This window comes from Amblyomma maculatum, chromosome 1 (assembly GCF_055883805.1).
Source record: "Amblyomma maculatum isolate TAMU_Amacu chromosome 1, ASM5588380v1, whole genome shotgun sequence".
NCBI lineage: Eukaryota > Metazoa > Arthropoda > Arachnida > Ixodida > Ixodidae > Amblyomma > Amblyomma maculatum.
The window spans coordinates 251,075,745-251,094,284 of record NC_139344.1 but is presented as its reverse complement, the minus strand read 5'-3'; the positions used below and the strand labels follow the sequence as shown (position 1 = coordinate 251,094,284).

The following is an 18,540-nucleotide window of genomic DNA, read 5'->3' as shown; positions in this document are numbered from 1 at the left end:
ATTTTCGACCGCCGATATGTTCGGTGTTCATAAAAATTCTTTGCTGTCATGGAGCAAAAGCTGACGCAGTGCATCGGATCAACAGAAGAAATGCCAAAGCTAATGACGAGAACAATATTTGTGAATAAAAATGTACCAACTAGACCAAACAAGAGTTATACTTGTGGAGAGAACGTATTCAATACTTATCGTTCGTGCGCGTATTCTATAGTTTCAGTAAATAGCTTTTCATGGTACCGTTAATCTTATTAACCGCGGCGTTCTGAGGCGTCCTCGCTGTATACGTTCGCCTAGTCGCATAATCTATTTATACAATCGACTTTTTTCTACTGCTTTTCTTGCTTAAAAGATTGAACACCCTATATAAAGCAAGTACTTATCATGCACTTCATGACGTATATGATTGTTTTACGAGGGGATATATGCTAGCGGCAACAGGAGGCGAGCGCCGCTTTGTCATCTATAGCTAGCCCCCTGCTGCTCTCCATACCGTATGGGCCACTGGCTGCAGCTGAACGAACGCATTCGTAAGTGCAGCTGTCAGACCTCGAGCTATAGGCTACGGTATCATGGACATTAATAATCATAATCAAACACTTCATATGGCCACCCACCAAATGTCACGAGCACTGCTGCGGTGGCTCAGTGGTTATGACGCTGTAATACTGAGCCGGAGGACTTCCCACTCTGTATCATCTGCGGCGTGCCTCAGAGCATATATATATATATATATATATATATATATATATATATATATATATATATATATATATATATATATATATATATATATATATATATATATATATATCAAATCATATTATATATTCATGTACGGCTGTACAGAATATATACTCGATGGCAATTTTATTAATCGTTTATAGTCAAAGTTCAAGAAGTGAATCCTAGACCGCCCTCACAGCATTTCATTTCTTGTACAAGAAAAGCGCTTCGTACGGATGCTTGTATTTCACGCCCGCATGCCGGAATTGAAGCGCTAATCAAGACATCGGGATTGGCGATAGTTCGGCTGATTGATATTTCTGCATGGTTTGCCTGGGAGGCCCGTTGCTCACAAGAAAGGCAATCTGCATTGCAGTAACATGCACGGCTGAATTGACGGCGTGACGACTATATATACATTCGAAATATATTTTTATTTTGTGTTTTTTTACCTCTTTTCAATTTTAGCATTTATTATTATTATTATTATTATTATTATTAGCTTTTTTTTTTGGGGGGGGGGGGCGGACTGGTTTGCTTCTCATGTCTTAATCTGCTGTTGCTACGAATGGTCCACACTGCTTTTGCTAAGAGATGAGCTGCTCCCGTTTCTACATTGTTTTTTTTTTTTTTTTTTTCTGTTAGTTTTTCTGCTGGGGTTAGATATTTCTTGTCTGGTATCCTTATGTTGCCGCCTGGCTTTCACGTGTTGGGTTCGCAGTGATTATTTGGCGATGAGTCTCATGCTTGAGCTGTACGTATCAATATGACACTTCTCCGTTCAGTGAATTGTTGGTAGTGTGCGCATGTGGTGTCCCTTTCTTGTCGGTGTCCGTGTTGCGCCGCCGTTCATTTCCATCATGCACCAACTCGCCCCCCAGACCGTTATTCTGAAATGTATGTTGTTTCTATTATTTATGTGCATTTCTTTTATTGCGTACGCGACCAGCGTTATACTGCTGTACTTTTTCCTTCTTTGTGTTGATGGAGATATTAAGTTCACCTTAAGCCTGATGTTTGCGAAACACACTGGTGTCGATGTATTCCTGGGGCACTGGGTGCTACTTCAAGCTTAATTGTGGAGCTTTTTGCCTAGTGTCCCCTCTTCTCACTGTAATGTGCGTGGAAGAATAAACTTTCAATTCAATTCAACCACAGCGTAAAGAAAATTTTTTTTCTAGCCGCGGCAACTCTTAGCTAAAATGAAGAAGACATCTCGAGCTAGTTGGTTCATCACAGAGCAAAAACAGCGCAAACTTCACAAAGGACAGAGAAGGGCAGACGAGACACAGGCGCTGACTAACAACCGAAGGTTTATTGTTCTGACACCTCGGTATATATACAGCAAGCATCAGAAACAAGAACAACAACAAAGCCTGATAGACACTCATCTCAGCCAGACATCAAGCAGGAGCACCATGATCATCCAACACCCGATAGGAAAAGCAACTCCTTATCTAGAAGGGCTATGGAGGGAATGCTTACACAGCTGTCTTTTAGGTTTGCAATTTTTTCGGCCTCGATTATTTCTCGCGTGGTCTTGTCACCGCACCTGCACAGCACGCTCGTGTTACGCAAATCAGGTGTGCATTTACAATCTCGGCAGTGCACACCCAGATGGCCCGAGATCCGCTCTGTCACATTGTAGTTGTGCTCCAATAATCTTTTATTGAGACATCTGCCGGTTTGGCCTATGTACGCATGACCACAAGTCAAAGGGATCGAATAAACGACGCCTTCCGCACACGAGACGAATCGGTCGCGATGGTTTGTGGTGCAGCCGATGTGTTTTCGACCCATCCCATTCACTCGCTTGCATAGACTTGACAAGCGGTCCGGAGCCGAAAAAACAACATCTACTCCAACCCTTCTTCCTATCTTTCTCAAGTTTTGTGAAATCCCGTGCGCGTAGGGAATGACTGCAATCTTCTTATCCCTGTCTCTACTGACTGTTTCTTTAGTTTTTAACATAGCCTCCGCTACTGAGGATAATAGCGCCGGTGGATAACCAGCCTGAACTAGTCGGCGCGTCTGGTTTAAAAAGCTATCTTCCAGCTTGTGGTTGCACGATTTCATGACTGAATTGTAGAAGCAAGAATTGATGATGCTTCTACGTGTTCGTGCGTGACAATTGTGAAGCAGATTTTTCGATTTGTCGACGATTACCTTGTGTTTCTAGAGTGCGAGCAGGACGCCCTCCCGTCCGAAGCTGCCAATGTTGTTCGTAGTTTTTCAAGCATTCTGAGCCCTTTAATTGTCACGCACGAACTGCCTACTAATGGATTCATACGGTTTTTAGAACTAGGACTATATTTCAACCCCAATCATGTGTGCTGGGCCTTTGAGCCTCGCGCCAACAAACCCCTTCTGCCATTTACTTCAGCGCACTCGAAGTTGGTTAAGCGCAGCATCATCAATTCTGGCTTCTACAATTCAGTCATGAAATCGTGCAACCACAAGCTGGAAGATAGCTTTTTAAACCAGACGCGCCGACTAGTTCAGGCTGGTTATCCACCGGCGCTATTATCCTCAGTAGCGGAGGCTATGTTAAAAACTAAAGAAACAGTCAGTAGAGACAGGGATAAGAAGATCGCAGTCATTCCCTACGCGCACGGGATTTCACACAACTTGAGAAAGATAGGAAGAAGGGTTGGAGTAGATGTTGTTTTTTCGGCTCCGGACCGCTTGTCAAGTCTATGCAAGCGAGTGAATGGGATGGGTCGAAAACACATCGGCTGCACCACAAACCATCGCGACCGATTCGTCTCGTGTGCGGAAGGCGTCGTTTATTCGATCCCTTTGACTTGTGGTCATGCGTACATAGGCCAAACCGGCAGATGTCTCAATAAAAGATTATTGGAGCACAACTACAATGTGACAGAGCGGATCTCGGGCCATCTGGGTGTGCACTGCCGAGATTGTAAATGCACACCTGATTTGCGTAACACGAGCGTGCTGCGCAGGTGCGGTGACAAGACCACGCGAGAAATAATCGAGGCCGAAAAAATTGCAAACCTAAAAGACAGCTGTGTAAGCATTCCCTCCATAGCCCTTCTAGATAAGGAGTTGCTTTTCCTATCGGGTGTTGGATGATCATGGTGCTCCTGCTTGATGTCTGGCTGAGATGAGTGTCTATCAGGCTTTGTTGTTGTTCTTGTTTCTGATGCTTGCTGTATATATACCGAGGTGTCAGAACAATAAACCTTCAGTTGTTAGTCAGCGCCTGTGTCTCGTCTGCCCTTCTCTGTCCTTTGTGAAGTTTGCGCTGTTTTTGCTCTTAGCTAAACTGTGGCCGGCGGAAATGAAACGATAAGGGAAAGGAAGGAAACAAAAGGGCGAAAAGAAGAAAGAACAGGGATGGGGTATGTAAAAAGCGTAGAAAATTGATGGGCTAACAGTGCACTGCAGGCCGAGCCGAAAACAGGCAATGCATAACGACATCACCGGACACTTTGCCGTTAGCAGCTACCTGTCTAAAATGTGCGACGCTAGAGCAGCAGCCGCTCGGAGGCCCGACATGGCGGCATAAGGCGTATTCACCTGTTGTGGGCTAATCGAACTATTCAGGTCTGCAGTGGCCCCACTCAATTCCTTCGCGATAGAAATTTTTCGCTGTTAGAGCTTTTATTGTTGTCTACATAAAAATTTAACTATTTTAGCCCCCTGGCTTGATTCGTGTATTCAAATACCAAACACTGATTTCGTTTATGGAGCGAACAATATCCACGACGCCTACCATGCATGATCCATAATTACGGCCTGCAACAGGTTTCTTGTTTTTTTGTTTTTTTAATCCCTCTGTAGAGGAACCGCGAAGCTAGAGTACAGGCAGGCTCAGGCGTGCTATCACACTGTAAGCAGCAGCTTACACTTCGTGTTTTCGAGAAGCACGCCTTAAAATAGGCTCAAAAGTAGTAAAAATATAGTGGTCCTTTAAGGCGACAAAGAAGATAACTGTGATCTTTGACCGCATACGGTGTATCTCAATGATTGCCGACCAACTCCAAGATGAAGCGACTTATACACCAAGCTGAACGGGGAACCCAGAAGGAGAAAAACAGCAGAGGCTTTAAATGCTCAAGGGCAGTCAGACCAATCAACGCTTTAACGTGAAGCTTAGATTCCGCCAAACTTTCGTGATATTATTTTTACTAATATAGGACGGCAGAGTTGCACACCAGTTGCTCAAGTGCTCAAGTTGCTTATTGGACAAGCAGAAGGAATAACCGCATCTTCGAAGTTGATATCAAATCACGCGCGAGCTGAAGGTAAGCTCCAGCGCAGGACGTGGCAAGTGCAGAAAAAAAATACATTAAAATTATCACGCACGATTTAAATGCGAGCTTACAGTGATTCAGTAAAAAACGAGAAGGAAACGGTATTATAACCGTGGCGTACTGACGCTCGCGCGGTAGACGGTAGCGGTAAGCGATAGCGCTAAACTGAAAGTCTCCAAGAACGCCGCTGCCAGAACTGCATACATTTTTTTATTACATTATAACGGCGTTGCAATGTCAAAGAAGGCACTGTTTGCAGGGGACATCAGGCAGAGGCAGCCACATAATACATCAAATCCGGCGATGTGCTCAGCAGGAATGCGGCTCTCTGAAAACTTCATTGTCAAACTTTTTTACGCCCCTCCAGCTCTGTTCAACCTGAGGCATTAGGTGTGTAACACTTCAGTGGCACGATCACCCCTCGCTGAATCGGCTTTTCCAGCGGAGTAGCCAATGCCCAGCCACGCATGCGTGAGACGCACGTGTTGGCCATATATCAGTGCGATGCTTACGGTGTGTTCTTGAGCGTGATATCGGAAGAGGAAAACGAACGTCACGTCCATTTTTCATCAACGGAATACGAAAGCTGCTGTAATATAATCTCTGCTCGTAGAAAACTTCTTGTAACTGTACTACGTCGCGTTGAGAGAAAGCTGGCACTGGCCAGATTTCCCAAGAACAAAGTTCCTTGCTTAAGTAAAAGTGCCGTTAAGCCTACACGGAAAAGATCTTCGTCTAAGTTGAAAAATGAAATCATATATATACACACATCTTGCAACGATTTATTTTAAACAGCTAAAGACCTGGAAGACAGCCATGTATAAAAGAGCATTTGCAAGAAAACCGCTTGCATTCTGTATAACGACAGCTTATAAGGACGAAATATATGTACCCACAAGACGGGCCTGGCAGCCAAAGTGATGCAACGCCAAAGGTCAAGATCCGTTTGAAAGAGAAGATTACTTCAAGGCACGCATGCTGTGTGTGACCGTGCTTAGTGCTCGGGGCCCTGAGTAAGCGGTGTTAGTCGAGAGGCTAGCGCCTTCGAATACTGGCCGCTGATGTAGCTCTACGTCCACGGCAGTCCAGTTCCTGCACGTCCTTGGCCACAGTCCCGCAAACAAAGCGCGATCCTAATGTGACGCAGGCCGAGATGGCCATCGACCGAGATGATGTTGGTCAAGAAACGGGAGAACCTCGCCGCACTGTTAGAAGAACGGGGCCAGAAATAGAACAGGTATGCAAGGCGTAATAACGAATGCTCGGTGGTAGTCGCCAGTTACAACAGTAAAGTCGAATGCCCTCGAAAATGCGCAAATATTTAAAACACCCCTCTGTAGAGCGATTCCCGCCCTGGCAAGTACGTGGATGTCGACAACGTCGTGTCAAGCCCCTTGCCGCTTCTATGGTTGAAGGCTTCCGCTGACGGTATCTTAAGGCATCCATTTTTTGTATAAAAAAGACGCAACCACGACGCTTCAAGGTCTGGCTTCGGTCGTCGATGGTCTAGAAGCACGTTCTCGCACCGCGATTGTGGGGCTTCACCAGACCGATGAAGGTTTCTGTGGAGCAAATGACGCAGGGGCTATTGTGCAGCAATCGGCCACGCGGCAAATGCGGCGGTATCTCTCCGGCGCCCAGCAGTTCCTCGGGAGTCTCAGCTCTGCGAATCCACGTCATCCTTCGTTCGACGTCTTCGGTGTCCTTGTAGTGCACATGCATGGTCTCCAGTCGCGGAAGGGCTAGAGCCAACTCGTGGCAGTACGGCACCGCTTCCTCCAGGTCCATGACGACCTGCGAAACCAGGACGAGGTACCGAAGCATTTGGACTTCCTCTAAGGTTACCTGGAAAAAATAGAAACGACAAGGTTTACAAACGTTGTGTCTGCAGCGACGTGTTGCTAGTCCTGCACATTGTCAAAGCCACTTGCGTCTTAATTGCAAAACCCTGAGTATCTAACCCCTACAGGCGCATATACTGATAGTCAAGCTTCATTTGTCTCTAACCAACAGTCCTGTGAAGAGAGAAAAAAAAAGGCGCTACCGCAGGTAACTGAACCGCTGTGCCGATAGCCGCCAACGAGTATAAGCGCGCTTGGAGAAGAAGCTATGGCTGCTTATGTACAGAGCCCGTGGATACGTAGGAATTTTCAATTCAAGTACGATCATCGCAGAAGATTACTGAACGCTCTTCGCCTTTCCATATCTTCCCTGCCGTTGCGTAAGACGGCAGAGAGGCTTACTATTGGTCACTGAACTGCTTTGTAGCATATCGCATGGTCAGTACCGTACCGAAAGCAGCTATAAGACGCGGAATTCGGAACGTCTTGAAAAGGCAACTGTTCACATCACGGCAGGATTTTGGTGGCCATGGTTTGAAAAAGCGTCTCAATAAATACAGAAACCGTGCCCGACATGAAGCAAAAGCTATTCGTCTCCTTATATGATTCCATCCCATTTGTCTTCCAGCCCCAAAGTTGTCTACCACCAACGTTTCAGCATAACAAAAACCTGGACAGTTGCGAGCGCCGATTATCGAGCACGAAATTAGCCGTAGAAGACACATCCCTTCATGTCCAGCGACCCCCCCCCCTCCCCCTATACACACGAAAAACATGCACGTAATGCAAATGAACATACCTTCAACTCCGCCTGCCCAAACTCAAGTTTGTCATCCACGAGTACGAAGCACCGCAGCCTCTCATTAACGGCCAGCATTGCACCCAGGCCGATGTACTCCTCGTTGTGTTTGCAGGGAGAATTAATGAGGCGCAGCTCAGCCACCCGAAGTTTATGTAAAAACATGTACGATTGAACATCGGGCACGTGAGCGAGAGTGATGCGCATCAGCTGCGAATTCTGCTGCAAATACTCCACATCGTCCGGGTTGAAGGAGTTGTTGCGCTGGCATACACGGCAGCTCTTGTACCGGCCGCCACGTCTGATGCGTATGTCCAGGTCTTCCAGCTTGGGGCAAGCAGAGGCCAGCCTGCGCAGAGCGCCATCGCGCTTGAGACCGCACGGCGCTATGGACAGCGCGCGCAGAACCTTAAACGGATCCACTGCCAAGACGTCAGTCATGTCGAAAGTGTCGCCGCAGTGAAACGAGTTGACGTTCAGCTCCACGAGGCTCTTGAACTGAGCGAAAAAGCTGCGCAGCGGCACCCTGTACACATTCCCGGCTATAGGGTACCGCGTGTTGTTGTACGTGGAGAGCAGAACCATGCAAATGTGGTGGACATCATCCCAGCGGTTTCGCTTGCCGGCCGCCATGAACTCATTGGGAGTAGCGGCGCGGTCGCTAGTGACCACTGTTATCGGATTGGTGTGGCGCACGCCCTCCTGGTCTTGCGCCGCCGCCAGGTCACAGAGCCGCAGGACGTTCCACGAACTGGGCGACCGTGTCTGCATCACGTTGCCGCATACCTTAGCGCAGCTATCCATGTCAAGGACCGGCGGAGGCTCGCACTCCGAACGGGACTGAACTTCTGAAGTCAGCATGAACAGGGTTATGTGCTCTTGCTTGAGCAGGATATCAGAGCACTTGATGATCGCTGGCTCCAGGTAGCCGCGCAAGACGTGTACGTGCAGGTGCGAAAGATTCGGACACACTGGGAGCAGGGCCCAGAGCAGTGCGAAGTTCTTCTCGCTGAGCACTTCAACGTACATGCGGCGCAGGTTGGGCGCACTCTCGTTCTGCTGGCCCGTCTTCACGGCCTCGATTATGTCCACCTCTGCGGCGACTTTGTCGTCGCTTTCCAGGAGCGAGAACTCGAGTCGCGTCAGCTGTTGCAGTGGGCCCAGAAGGAGTCGCACCAGGTCGTTGGGTTTAAACGGCACGCTAAGGCACGTGAGGATCCGCAGTTCGGGGCAAAAGCTGATGCATCGCCTGAGCTCGTCGATGTCGGCGAGGATGCAGTTGTTGAGCGTGAGTTCCCGAACTTCTTTTGTATCACCAAGGGCGTCCAACTTCTTGCGCAGCTCGTACGCTTCGCAGTCCGCGGGCAGGCGTACGGTTAGCGTCGCAGGCATCCAGTGTAGTGTAGCTCTCCAGGCAGCTGTGTGCAACAAGCGTCACGAAGGCAGCGCTTTGAAGCGTAAACGCTGCAGTCCCTCACGACTTGTGGAACATTACAGGACGCTCGGGGTGCTACTCAAAATCAAATGTTAGGCGAGCGCTTAGGCAAAGGAAAAAAAAAGCGCTTTGCTGCCGCAGTGTCCCTTGCCAAGTAACCGGAGTATTTTCCATGACGTTGGTGTTTACCGCGAGCTATCTCAGCACACGTGCGAGAAACCTTTACGCGCACTAACACAAGACCACCCTGCTACGCAATGATAAGCAAAAAGACCTTTTGCGCCTAAAATCTACATGTGCAGTCTTATGAACATATGCAGGTATTTTTTATTTTTTTAGAGTAAGACGTTGCCGTTTGCGGTATAGTAACGCCTATTTCGACGGGCATCAGAAATCACATTAATCAACCCATACTAAATAACGAAATTATTTATGGCGCTGAGCCTAGATATAAAGGGCCTTCTTCCAGCTCTAATTATAACGGTCGCTAGTGACCACATATTGCCTCGCGGGAAAAGGACTTCGATGGTCAATGGCAACTACTAATTTTTTCACTAAAGCCTTTTGCGCTAACTTTAGGAAAAGTTAGGTGCAGTGCTGGCTTCGTCCTGCTGTGCGGACAATTAACGCAGGGTGTGCCAGACGAAAGGGGGTTCACCATGTCTTAAGGTGACCATGAAATGATAACTATAGTAATATTATAATGCAATACATTTACGGATGTGGTATTTGGGATTGAAAGTTATAGGATTGTTATTGTGGTATAGGATTGAAAGTTAAAAGCTATACGTAAAGCCTATATGTATAATTCAGAAACAATTTTGAAAAAATGCCTTTGGTGACCTCTCGCAACGAATTAGGGCGACCCTCCCCCTCACGCGGAGACCCGCCGCGGTGGTGCAGGTGTTAGGATGCCCGAGTGCTGTATTCAAGGATGAGGGATCGATTCCGGCCGCGGCGGATGCTTTTCGGCGGAGGAGAAAAGCAAGGCGCCCCAGCGCCGTGCGGTGTCATTGGCACGTTAAAGAACCCCAGATGGTCGAAATTCCCGGAGCCCTCCACTACGGTGCCTCTTATAGCCCGAGTCGCTTTGGGACGTTAAACCCCAAAAACCAAACCAAACTTGATTCTGTGATTCTTGAATTTTTTTATGGGGGGACGCATTCTAGGGGGGTATTCTAGTTTTAGTAACCTTCAATATTATTAACCGCTGTGTTCTGAGGCGTCTTCACTGTATATGTCCGCCTAGCCTCATAATCTATTTACACAATCGAATTTTTTCTACTGTTTTTCTTAAACGAAATCCTGAAAGTCGAATTCTGCACACCGTATATAAAACAAGTACTTATCATGCGCCTATAGCCTAGGCTACGGTATTAACGACAATAATAATCATTATTAAACAATCCATATGGCCACCCACCAAAGGTGGCGAGCACTGCCGCGGTGGCTCAGTGGTTATGACGCTGGAATACTGAGCCGGAGGACTTCCCAGTCCGTATCATCTACGGCGTGCCCCAGAGCCTACTCGGTTGCTTCAGCATGTGCAGATCAGATATATTCATGTACAACTGGACAGAATATATACTCGATGGCAATATTATTATTCGTTCATAGTCGAAGTTCAAGAAATGAGCCCTAGACCGCCCTCACAGCATTTCATTCCTGATACAAGAAAAGCGCTTCGTACGGATGCTTGTATTTCACGCCCGCATGCCGCAATTGAAGCGCCAATCAAGACATCGGGATTGGCGATAGTTCGGCTGATTGACAATTATGGATGCTTTGCCTGTGAGGCCCGTTGCTCGCAAGAAAGGCAATCTGCATTGCAGAAACATATGCATGGCTCAGTTGACGGCGGGACGACTATGTATACATTCTAAATATATATATACAATTACATCACGGTGGATACAGTTACGCGATCACCGTGTAAGTATATAGTCAGAGGAACAATTTTCTTGTGGTTTGCAAGGGATAAAATTTGCACGAATGCTTCTCTGGGAGCCCAAATAGACGAGAAAGCGTTATGGAAAGAAATGAGCGTGAAAAGACATCACGCGAACACAGAGGTGTTCAGGCCGACGCTGAGCACGAAGAAATTAGCTGGGGTTCAACCTGACTGAAGCTGTTTTACGGAGCGGAAGCTCGAGTTATCATAGTAAGACATTGCAGGAGGGGGTCTACAGTGATTTGTGCATATGTGTACCTGGTGGCCACTTTTGTACATCGAAATCATTACTTGGCTATGTTCACATATTTCTGTCCGCAGGCCGCGTCCGCAGACCGCGTCAGCAAAATCGTGTCCGCAGCAGTTGTGAGTAATTGAGAAGCGGTAGAGATTAATGAGTGGTGTTAATCGATTGAGGGTGACGCAATGTTGTGTGCGAAAAAATAATTAGGTCAATAAGTTACTTAGGTAATTAATTACTGGCAAAAAATGTAAACGTTGTCCGCAGCAGTTGTAATTGAGAAGCGGTGGAGGTTAACGAGTGGTGTCAATCGATAAAGAGTGACGTAATTCTTGTGTTCGAAAAAATAATTAGGCCAATAATTTAGCTCGGTAATTAATTATAGGCAAAAAAATGTAAAAGTTGTCGGCAGCAGTTGTGAGTAATTAAGAAGTGGTAGAGGTTAACGAGTAGTGTCAATCGATAAAAAGTGACGTAAGGCTGTGCCCAAAAAAAGTAGTTAGGCCAATTAATTAATTAGGGGCAAAACACGCAAAATCGTGTCCGCAGCAGTTGCAAGTAATTAAGGTGTGGTAAAGGTTAATAAGTGGTGTCAGTCGATAGAGAGTGATGTAATGTTATGTCCGAAAAATTAATTAACCCCGCCGGGGTGGCGCAGTGGTTACGGCGCTCAACTACTTTTCCCAACGATGCAGGATCGAATCCCGGCCTCGGCGGCCGCTTTTCGATGAAGGTGAAAAGCAAGGCGCCCGTGTGCTGTGCGATGTCAGTGTACGTTAAAGAACCCCAGGTGGTCGAAATTCCCGGAGTCCTCCACTACGGCGTCTCTCATAGCCTGAGTCGCTTTGGGACGTTAAACCCCACAAACCAAACCAAAGATTAATTAGGCCAATAAGTAAATATGTAATTAATTAGAGGCAAAAAATGCAAACGTAATGCAAAATGGTCTCATTAGACAATGACTTGGCGGCACATTTGAATGTATCAAACACAAAATAGTTAATTAAATCAGTCAATTAAGGTGACGCCAAGGATGTGACGTCACGCAACCTCAAGTCGAGCCAAAAAAAGGGCATAGGAAGGGATTGGCGTGCAATTTCAAAGTACCAAAAATAAATTAGTTAAGGCAGTTAATTAGGGTGACGTCAAGGATGTGACGTCACGCAACCTGAAGTCGAGCCAGAAAAGGGCATATGAAGAAATTGGTGCGCAATTTGAAAGTACCAAAGACTAAAATGGACAAACAAGAAGGGAATTAAGCAGCTAGAAGCAGCCAACAGTAGCATCCGTGCTTTTGCATTACTCCAATGCAGATTCTGCAGTGCTCTTTAATTTTTTTTTTGTATTGGGGGGGGGGGGGGTTTGGCCAACCAAATGCCATCTCAGTCGTCACCATCGAGAATAGAGACCTTCAATTGAGAACTTAACAAGGCCAACGCACCCAGCAGCCTAAACTTCACGACTACGGGATACCCCGCGAAGGGTCAGCAAATGAAACTGCGAACTGGGTTGGGTTACGAGGTGCCCTCTAGTCATTTTACACATACATGCACTTTCATTCGCAGGCACACAGCCGGGGTGGTGCAGCCTGGATGGTTTTGTGGCGTTAAACCCCACAAACCAAACCAGACCGTCATTGGCTGGCCCTTCATCCTCCACCCGGTAGTCGCGGAAGAGAGTGATTCGTTGAAGCTGTGCCGGCCATGATGCATACGATCCGAGAGGTTAAGCATGTTCACTTTCCGAAGAAAAAGGCTGCTTTACAACAATGACATTTTGGGAACAAAACGGCCGCCGGTATCGATCCGAGGACATTGCGCCGAATCTTCGCCTCGACTTTCTTGCCTTCGGCAGGAATCATGAAATCATTGAAATCACTAAAATCAACATTGCATGTCCTAGAAGGGCCTGCGACATTCCAGTGCCGCCTGCGTTTTTCAACTGTCGCTGCTAGGCAGATGAACTGATATCGAATTCAGTCCGATTATCGCTGCCAGTAACCCCCCTCCCTCATTTGGGGAAAGGGTGAGCACGGAAGCCACAGTTAGGCGCCTCGAGAATGAAGCATCCTTAACGCAATTCAGGCTTCGTCGCGATCTGCTGAGCAAATATTTCCGTGAATGTATTGCCTCATGCCAACTACTTCCCTACCAGCCGAGATGACAGCACCACGAGCGTGGAGGCAATGTTTTTGCGTGTATACAAGCCAGCAGCGTGATCATCGTTGCAGTTAATTCCTGGAATCTGCAACTAATTGTCCCACGTGGAACGATCCTACCCTCCAAAGCCATGGCTGCAGTTTCAGCATGGGGGCCGTACGTACTATCGGCGTCAAAAGAAACGCGAACAGCGAAACGCGTGATGATATAGGCCCAACTGAGGCCGCCTGCGTGTCGTTATCAGAGAGAGGCGCGAATTTCCGATTCGCGATAGTTTGCTTCTATTTTCTTTAGCGTTCGTTTTCTTGTTTTGCCACTGGAGCACCACATTCCTACATACCACCGATCGCAACTGCCACAGCGCGGTTTCTCTGGCGAAAGAGGCATATCAGAAAAAAAGAGCGATTAAAAACGTCACGTAACGCACCGACCGTTCCAGATCCCGGTCGAAAAAAACTACAGAACTGTGTCAAAAATACGACAAAATATCCTGTAGTTCTGTCGTAACCATCGGACTTTTCTGTAGTTCTGTAGTGTTTCTGTAGTATATATTTGTTGTCTGTAGTTCTGTAGCACTTTTCTGTTCTTACTACAGAAACTTCTGATGTTACGACAGAATGTTCTGTTGTCACAACAGGTTTCCCGTCAAAAACCGCACATAAATTCTGTCGTAACATCAGAAAATTTTCTGTAGTTTTTTCGAGTGGGTAGGCCGCCTGCGCTGTTCGCATCGCAACCAGATGCTGATAACATGGCATCGGTGGAAGCCCAATCGAACCGCTGTGCAAGGTGTAATATGTGCTAAGTGTGAATGCGCACGTGCTCCAGTGGCAAAACAAGAAAACGAACGCCAAAGAAAATAGAAGTAAACTATCGCGAACCGGAATTTCGCGCCTGTCTCTGCTCTGTCTCTGCGTTCCGCTGTTCGCGTTTCATTTGACGCCGATAGTACCTGGAACAGCCCAAAAGCAGAGCGCGGTCTTGGCCGGCGCCATATATGTTTGGTCACATGATTCTGTCGCAAATGCGCGCCTCCTGTTCCGGCGGCCGCCGGCAAGCGTGCACGCTCTCGTTGTCCGCCAAGGCGCTCTTCGTGGCTCTCGCTTTTCGAGCTCTCGGTGGGCCGTAAAAGCACTGTGTACAGTGTTACGTTTGGGGGTCGCGTACTCATCCCACCGCTGACGCCAATTGTTAGGTTTGGGTCGCGAGTGCCGGGGTAGCGTACCGCTGCCAGCAGTTGTTAGGTTCGGCGCGCGGCCCCTTGGTAGCGTTGGCCTGGCGGCTCCGTGGACGGCGGACGGCATCAAAGGTGCCAGCAAAGACGAGGCGTCTTTTAACGAAACAACCTTTACTGCAACATCATGAAGAAACGGGCAGTGAAGCTGACCCGGAGAGAATACAGACACTCTCACACAGCTGGTGTCTAGCGTCGTGCCAACGGCGCGTCAAAGTAGTCTCTATCTCAGCGGAGTCGGCCGCTGCTTTTTATAGTTTTTCCAGTTCACAGGGAAAGGGTAAACCCTCACAGGAAAGGGAGAGCCAAACATGTTGGTTCACGACGAATGACTCAATCGCAGGTGTTCCGAACTCATCTCCTCCACCTCCTGCAGACAGGAGAGGGCGACGCTCTCTCCCTCGAGCTCCAGGCTTGGCCAGCTTTTGCACACACACGCACGCACACACATTTGGCGCGTGGCAGGAACACGCTGAGACTTGTCGACGGGAGGAAGCGTTGCGCGGCCGATGAACGGCGTCGAAATGGCCGCTCCGCTCGCGGTTCTGCCTGTTGCTATGCGGTGGCCGCGTCAGCTGTCCCACTTCTCGGGGGAGAAACGTAACAGACTGCCCCGCCGGGGAAGGGAGATCCCGAAGGGCAGGGGACTGCATCCGCTGTCCGGAGGGATCGGGATGTTGCTGCTAGCCGGGTTCATCCAACTCAGTCAGCTTCTCTTGAGCTCAAACAGCCTGAAGAAGTCCTTGGCAAGTCCGGGTTTCCAAGGCACTCTGCAACTTGTCTTCAGGAGAGATTTCTGACAACCTACAGCATCACAACCACTCTAAAAACTCAACCGGTCAGCCAGCAAGCACGGCACAAACTTCACTAAGTTTTGCCAGACTATTTCCCTCTTATGCCCCCATCTACATTAAAGGGCAGCTTAGCAGCACTTGGAACGCGTCCACAAATTTGAAAATCGCATTTTCAAAACAGCATTTCAAACAAAGATAATACAATACAAAGGTTCAAAATCCTATGCCAGGAAGAAAAACACCAAGAAGTGAAAACTGAGGCTTCTTCTCACGTTATGGGCTTCGACTTAAGCCATCGGCGTTACCATTGAGATCACCCTCTTCACTAAAACTTCGGTTGTCCGTTTCACGGAGCAACCTTACCTTCCTGTTTCTGTGCGAAGAAACGCATGAGCATAAGTCACTCATTTTTCTAAACAACCTATCCCTCTCCTTACGTGTGGCGCACCAATCACGCATTTTCTTTACACGTGCGCATTTGTGCCTCTGGGATAGTCGCTTTCTCTTTCGCGATAGCTTCAACTTTCTCGCTTCTTTCTCGCGCCTGCCTTTCCGTTTTTTTCTACGGCAGCACTGAAACACATGCTTTGTGCTTTCTTTTCGCAATCTTTGGAGTTTGCTCTCCTTACGATTGCGGCATTCTTTCTCGCGCCTGCCCTTTCGCGTTTTTCGTCGGCAGCGCTGGAATACTAGCCTTCTGCTTTGTTTTTGCAATCGTTTGAGTTTGCTCTCCTTACGATGGCAGCATTCTTTCTCGCGTCTGCCTTTCCGCGTTTTTCGGTGGCAGCACTTGAACACTCCAGTCCCACTTTCTTTCGGCGCGAGCTCTGGCAAGCTAGCGGTAACCGGAGCTAGTAGGACACCGGTGTCGTCTGAGTGGTCAAAGTGCGGCGCCGCGTCTGCATCGCGGCCAGCAGCGCATGACTCACTTTCCGTCAAGTCCGAACGACAACTGCTCACGCCAGCCCTCAAGCTAGGCAGTTCCTCTGGCGGCGCCGCGGCTGCATCGCATGACTCACTTTCAGTCAAATCCGAACAACCGCTTATGCCAGCCCTCAAGCTAGGCATTTCCTCTGGCTCGCCACTCACGTTACACGGGTCCTCCGATGAGCCGCATCGCTCAGCGTTAACCGGCGCACGATCAAGCTCCTTCGACAGCTGGGGCGCTTCGGATTGCGTGAGGGCCATAGGTGCTACGTCCGTGTTCGCACTGGGGTTGCTTTCGCGAATACAACCTAGCGTGCTATCGGAGCACGAACGACTCTGACTCTGCTCTGGTCGCTCGCTGTCGCCTTCGCAAGTCTCGCCGCTATCGGAGCACGAACGACTCTGACTCTGCTCTGGTCGCTCGCTGTCGCCTTCGCAAGTCTCGCTCTCTACAGCGTACGCGCACTCCTCGTCGGTCTGCCCTGGCTGATCACAACTCGCGGGTTGCGCAGCTTCCCTGATTGGCAATTCGCTTTTCTGCGCGCCCTGCTCTACGACACAGCTGATTTCGGAAACTGAAAGTTTCTCATTTTCTAGCTGATTTCCATCTCCGCCATGGTCTAGACCAGCTTCTGCATTTAACTCGAGAGGCGGTTCAGCTATTATCAGTTCCCCACACTCATATGATGGAACTGTATCTCCTACAGCTACTTGGGTCGGCATGCAGTTCACCTCGCTGGACAGCGTCCCTGCGGATTTCTCGCCGTTGGAGCCGGCGCTAACCTTCTCAGCTAGTGGCTCGACCAAGGTAACACGATGCTCTTCTGTTCGAGAATCGGTCGGCTTACTACTGCGGTCACATTGCTCGGCCGTTTCCCCAAGCTGTTTGTCACACTCCGGTGCAAATTCGATTTGCTCCGGAACTTCCGCACTGTCTAGCCATTCGCTTACAGCGGCTTTCAACTGATACGCCAAATCAAAGTACGACTTGTAACACTTTTTCTCGCTCTCATATCTTTTCCGAAGATCATGAGGCGTTATCTGATATCGTATCAGCAATGACTCTTTTAGTTCATCATAATTTTTTAAGCGGTCGCCAACCAATCGCTTGATTTCTTCCGACGCTTCAGCGGAGAGAAGAGCTACCAACATCTGCGCCCAACTATCTCGCTCGAAACGTTTACTTCTGCAGACACTTTCGAAGTCTGCCAAATACTTTGCCATATCCTCGGCGATGAGGAACGGTGGCGGACCATCTCGCGGTATTGAACTGTTACAATGAATGGCATTAAAAGCTTTAATCTTTTCCACGCTCATTCCATGTGCTGAAATCTCCAGCTGTATCAGTTTGCTTACGCGGGCGTCCTCTTTCACGTAACGTTCCCTACGTTCACGATCCTCTTTCTCGCGACGTTCACGTTCCTCTTTCTCATGACGTTCACGTTCCTCTTTCTCATGACGTTCGTCAATGATCTCAAGGCATTCCAAAAGCTCGTCATCTTCAGCTTCCACCGCAAGAATAGCCTTTAACACTTCTGGTTTTCTGAGTTTGTCTGACAAATCCAGACCCAACTCCTCCGCAAGCTCCAGCAATTTCGGTTTGCGCAACGACTTCAAATCCAAACCCATGGCTGTTCCGAGTGCTGCCTTCTCTACTGCCCACTATTGCCTTGCTGCAATTAACCCAGCAACAACGACAACACAATTACCAGCTCTGTTCTCTACTTAACAAAAGCCTGGCAAAACCCAGTAGAAGAAAGTCCCGCACTCACCAAACCTCGCAGCCAAGAATCCAACGCAGTCGTTCCGCTGCAGGCAACCAGTCATCACACAGGGCTCGTTGCACTGCTCCCGCCTTTCCGCTGAGCTGCTTTGATTCACGAGTCACGCCTCGGACATCTCCGCTCTTCCCACCAGATGTTGCACTTCGGTCAGGCCTGGCTCGTTTCACCGACCACGGTCACTGCATGGTCGTCCTCGTCTCTCAGCTGTTCACGTTGGACGACGGTATCGCCTGGCTCCTCCGACCACGGTTACGGCTTGGTCGTCGTCATCCCACCGCTGTTCACCAATTGTTGCATTTGGAGTGGGCGCGGCGCCTGAGTAGCGTACCGCTGACGCGCCCCTCGGTAGCGTTGGCCTGGCGGCTCCGTGGACGG

General features: G+C 48.5%; 1 protein-coding gene and 2 long non-coding RNA genes across 5 annotated transcripts in view; 1 reads left to right on the top strand and 2 right to left on the bottom strand.

Moving 5' to 3' along the window:
- The window catches only part of LOC146206202 (uncharacterized), a 542,419-nt gene that overhangs the window by 67,545 nt on the left and 456,334 nt on the right, over positions 1-18,540 (bottom strand). The gene's annotated exons all lie outside the window — the stretch shown is intronic.
- The window catches only part of LOC146206217 (uncharacterized), a 308,042-nt gene that overhangs the window by 250,273 nt on the left and 39,229 nt on the right, over positions 1-18,540 (top strand). The gene's annotated exons all lie outside the window — the stretch shown is intronic.
- LOC146206218 (uncharacterized) lies at positions 5,181-9,310 on the bottom strand. Its single transcript, XM_084590833.1, has 2 exons — positions 7,641-9,310; positions 5,181-6,845 (listed from the first exon to the last, which is right to left on the bottom strand). The coding sequence occupies exons 1-2, from the start codon at positions 9,030-9,032 to the stop codon at positions 6,507-6,509; spliced, it is 1,731 nt and encodes a 576-aa protein (XP_084446959.1). The 5' UTR covers positions 9,033-9,310; the 3' UTR covers positions 5,181-6,506.